Source organism: Gastrolobium bilobum, unplaced genomic scaffold (genome assembly GCF_033153095.1).
Source record: "Gastrolobium bilobum isolate Gb01-03AN ecotype WA unplaced genomic scaffold, APGP_CSIRO_Gbil_v1 utg7173, whole genome shotgun sequence".
Classification (NCBI taxonomy): Eukaryota; Viridiplantae; Streptophyta; class Magnoliopsida; order Fabales; family Fabaceae; genus Gastrolobium; species Gastrolobium bilobum.
In genome coordinates, this window is record NW_026897318.1 from 202827 (window position 1) to 207238 (window position 4412).

The following is a 4412-nucleotide window of genomic DNA, read 5'->3' on the forward strand; positions in this document are numbered from 1 at the left end:
GAAACTTCAAGAGGATCTTTGGGTCCGAACTGAATAATTAAATAGTATCATCTCTATGCAGGCATCTTTTCCCGAATCATAGCATCAAGTGACCTAACTTGTCGTGAAGAAATAATTAGGATGATAAAATTCAAAAAGATATTAAACAAGTGTTTTTATGTAAGATTATGGTGATTAGATAAATAATAAGTTGGTAGTGAAAAATTTTAGTAGCGAAAATATCCCTTCTCATAAAACAAGGGGTAAAAGTTTTCCATGCAAACTTATCCATTCGTGAGACGTACCAGCTTTTAAAATAAAATAAAAAATTAGCATAGTTTTTTTTTGATTTTGCAGGAGGAATATTTTCCTCTTATAGCAAGAGAAAAACATATTTCATAAAACAAAGGGTTTTATAAGAGTTATGTTGTAAGAAAAGTGATTGTGTAATGTTATAGAGATTCGTTTTGCGTGTCGTAATTTTTTTTTCCTTTTTTCTTCAAAAAGTATGGACCCCACAAAATATTGTGTGTGTAGAAAAATTTGTTGTGTCATGTTAAATGACAAATGTAAACTCCTAAAATAAATCAACTATAATTTACACCAAAACAGAAAATTTCCCTAGCAAAGCACATTGATCATTGATGTTATTTCAAAGGTTCAAGTCAGGAGATGTTACTTGTGAAAAGAGTCTTGACCATATCACTCACTTAAGGAAAATTTCACACTTAAAAATATAAACATACCTGAGAAACTTTAAAAAATAATAATAATAAAGATGTCTGACTTTTATTGAAAAAGTAACAGGTGGCTATTCATCAAGCACAGCTCATATATCTATAAATGGGAGAAAGAATCTTATCATAGAGAGGTTGGTTTTTCCAAGAACTGGGATTGAGGTCCTATCCATACTCATCCACAACCCTCTTATCTCTCTTCTATAGCCAAATGCATTTGTGTTGCCAAGAAATTGAACGTGTCATCACTCTTGAACGGTTGTGTTAAGTCACTCTCCTCTTACGCGGTTTGTTATGGGCCTAGTGCTACAATACCCATTGTTTTAATATTCCATTTAGGTTCAAAGGATGGTCCCTATAATATGAGCCCACAAGATTGTTCTGATCAATACCATGTGCTGTCTCACCTTTGTTCTCAGTAATTTTATTTTCATGGGTAGGTGTTGGAGAACTCGATGGGAGAAAGAATTTTTGTTGATCATTTTTTTCTCAAAAAAAATACCCCAATATGCAAAAATCAAGCTCTTTGTATTAATGCCTACATGTGACATAAGATCACATGAGATAATTTCATCAATGGTTATGAGGAGTTTAATATCATCCTGTGTGATGTCATGTTAGATTAAAAGATCTATTCTCAATTTTTTATCATTGAAAATAAAATAAGTCGTCATTGTTAACAAATATAGATGTCATTTACTGAAAAAAAAAATACTTACATGAGTAGTGAAAGAAAAGGGGAATAAATACTATACTATTTATGATTCATTCAGATATTGCTAGATAACTCAAAAGTAGCAAAAAAAAAAAAAAAAGTTAAAAACCATTTATGGTATACATTGTAACCCCCCATTTGTATTGACAAGTGCCCACCCTATAATCTTTTCTTGCATTAAGAGGCAGCAATTCTCTCGAAGTGTCCAAGCCTATTGTCAGCCAATCTTGTACCTAAGACTGAATTCTTGTACTCAAACCATGTAAACTCTTTGTATAAACTCTCTTTTCCTTCTTTCATGAGAGAAGGCAATGGTGCTATTTTTTCACTTAGAGGTGGACCACCAAAATAAATCATTGAGAGCCTTGATTGGAAACCATTAGCCAAAACCCTGTGTCTCACACTCCGGAATCTCCCATTAGTCATTACCTACGTCGATGCACCGACCAAACAAAGAAAAAAGAAAAACATAAAAAAGCATAAAAACCACGTTAGAGTCCTTTGTCGGTAATAATAGATAATCACATTAAAATCACAAGACAAACCACCCCATATTTCAATATAATATTATATCATACTGACATAACATGAAAGCAAAACTTTTTGCTACTTTTCTTTTTTAGATTTCCATGGGGTTTTGATTCCCAAAAAAAAAAAATGTACTAATTAACAAGTCAACTAAAATGTGAAGAAAATGGATTCCGGGTGTTTCGTACCATATATTTTTTAGGATTCTTGAAAAATTGAAATTTTTTAATTTTTAATTTTCAGATATTATCGTAAACAGAATGTTATCATCATATTTCGATTAAAAAAAAAAAAAAAAAAAAATCATCTACCAAACGCCTCCATGTCACATGATGATATGAGTGACCATAAATTTGAATACACATTTTAAAAAAAAAGCAATTAAACAGGAGGAGTTTATCTACACACAAAAAGTTCTTTTACTTCCTATCCATAGACGTAAAATTTTCTTATTTTAATGAAGTATGTAACAAGTAGCATGGTTTGTGTTATGTACCTGAAGAGAATCACCAACATTGATGAAGAAGGAGCTATGATCAGGTGGAACTGAAATCCAGCTACCATCTCTGAGAGAAATCTGGAGGCCAGAAGTGTTGTTGGACCTAAGCAGAGAAATGATTTGAGGGTCTGTGTGTTCTCCAAACCCAATCAAATTCTCACCATTCAAAGCTAGTTCAGGACAAGCAGGGTAGTGATTGACCCTGAAAACAGAGTCACTCTGTTCATCCATAAGAAGCTTGCTAAACACATGCTTTGGCTGAATCTTCAACCCTTCTGCCATCAATTCAAGAATCTCACATGCCATCTTCCTCACAGCATACATATAACCATTCAAAGCACACCTGAAAACATCAATAACAACATAGAAAGAAAAAAAATAATAAGCACTTTTGACCATTACTTTATATTATTTAAGTTCATTCAGATTGGTTGTGTCCAAATTTGGCACCTAAATTTCTCTGGGTTGTTGTTGTTGCCAGAAACAGACGAAAGTGTTGGAAAATTGTGTTCTTGATTGGCTGTGAGAAGAAGGTACTCAACCCAACCAATATCACCTCTGTGTCCAATGTTCTTGTTACCATACCCAAATGGATTGGCAGGACCAGCTTTTTCCTTCTCAATGAGTGGCAAAGAGAAAAAGTTTATGGCTTCAGACTCCAACTTGGATATAGCTTCCATGGGGACTCCATGGTTTATGACTTTGAAGAATCCAAACTCCTCACATGCTTTTACCATGAGGCTCTTTGCATCTGGTTTTGACAGGTCCACCAATGGAATTGATGAAGAAAATGTGGTGTTTGACATGCAGTTCCTTATATATGTGTATTCTGTTGTTGGTTTGGATAACAACACCATTTTTTTTTCTTGTTGCTTCTTCTTCTTCTTCTGTTTTGGGGTGTGTTTAACAACAGAAGTAAATGGAAGAAAGAAAGTGAGAGAGAAAGACACAAGTTTGAAAGAGTTTTTGGAAAGTTGATAAGGCTTTTGAGCAAGTGATGCTTGAGAAACAGGTTGGCTCCTTGGCTATTTATACCCAAAAAAGTTAACATGATTCAATGTATAATTTTCAACTGAGTGGATTTTCCAAGTATCAATATAATATGAAATTTAAGAGAGGATCTGATTTTTATTATAATTTTTAATATATAATAGAGTTTAATATCTCTAATATTATAGGATATAATTTTATCTCTTATACGTACATAAAATATGTGGAACTCATTTTTTTTTCTCTTTGCATGACCTCACATAAATTTCGTGTGAAAAATAATTTTATCTCTTACCATATCAAAAATATCGAAATCAATATTTTGAATTTACCATTCTTCCTTATAAATAGAATGGATGTCACAATCCTGCTGAAGTAGCAGTCCAGTCATCACCTACCTATAAGCATTATTTATTTAGATTTCCTTCCACTAAAATATACATGACTACTTTATCACATGGAAAGGAAGTAGTCACATCAATGAGATTCCGTTGATAAGGTGTGCATCATGTTTTTCATTTTTCTTTTTGAAAGTTAATTTTCTTTTGCTGTTCACATTGCAGCTTCGTGCTCATCCAAAACAGGTGAGAATGGCATCTATTTGTTGCAACTTAAAATAAAAAATAAAATAGTAATGGCAAAATAGAGTATGAGGATCCACTGGCATGCATGCATCTATTCTTGTTAGAAGAAGTTCAGTGTATGATTTTGCACCATGAAGTTGAGTCTATAACATGCATGAAAACATTCTATTTGTAGTAGTAAAAAGCAAGTACATTGCTAGTATCTTTAAATGCTATATTATCATTTAGCTATATTCTCCTAGAACAAAAGAAACAAGATTCCTCCTTATCCAAATCCCCACTTAGTGTTTCCAAATACAATAATCTAGATTTGTTCATTTTGTTCTGTATTTTGCTTCATTTGGAACTTTTACACCCACCCCAACTGCTTCTCATTCTTT

At 32.8% G+C, this 4412-nt stretch overlaps 1 protein-coding gene across 1 annotated transcript; it reads right to left on the reverse strand.

Annotated features, from left to right (window-relative positions):
* Positions 1-1459: 1459 nt before the first annotated feature.
* Positions 1460-3354, reverse strand: LOC133305962 (gibberellin 2-beta-dioxygenase 1-like). The gene is made up of 3 exons (XM_061506230.1): positions 2909-3354; positions 2456-2801; positions 1460-1860 (listed from the first exon to the last, which is right to left on the reverse strand). The coding sequence occupies exons 1-3, from the start codon at positions 3313-3315 to the stop codon at positions 1609-1611; spliced, it is 1005 nt and encodes a 334-aa protein (XP_061362214.1). The 5' UTR covers positions 3316-3354; the 3' UTR covers positions 1460-1608.
* Between the last annotated feature and the right edge of the window lie 1058 nt (positions 3355-4412).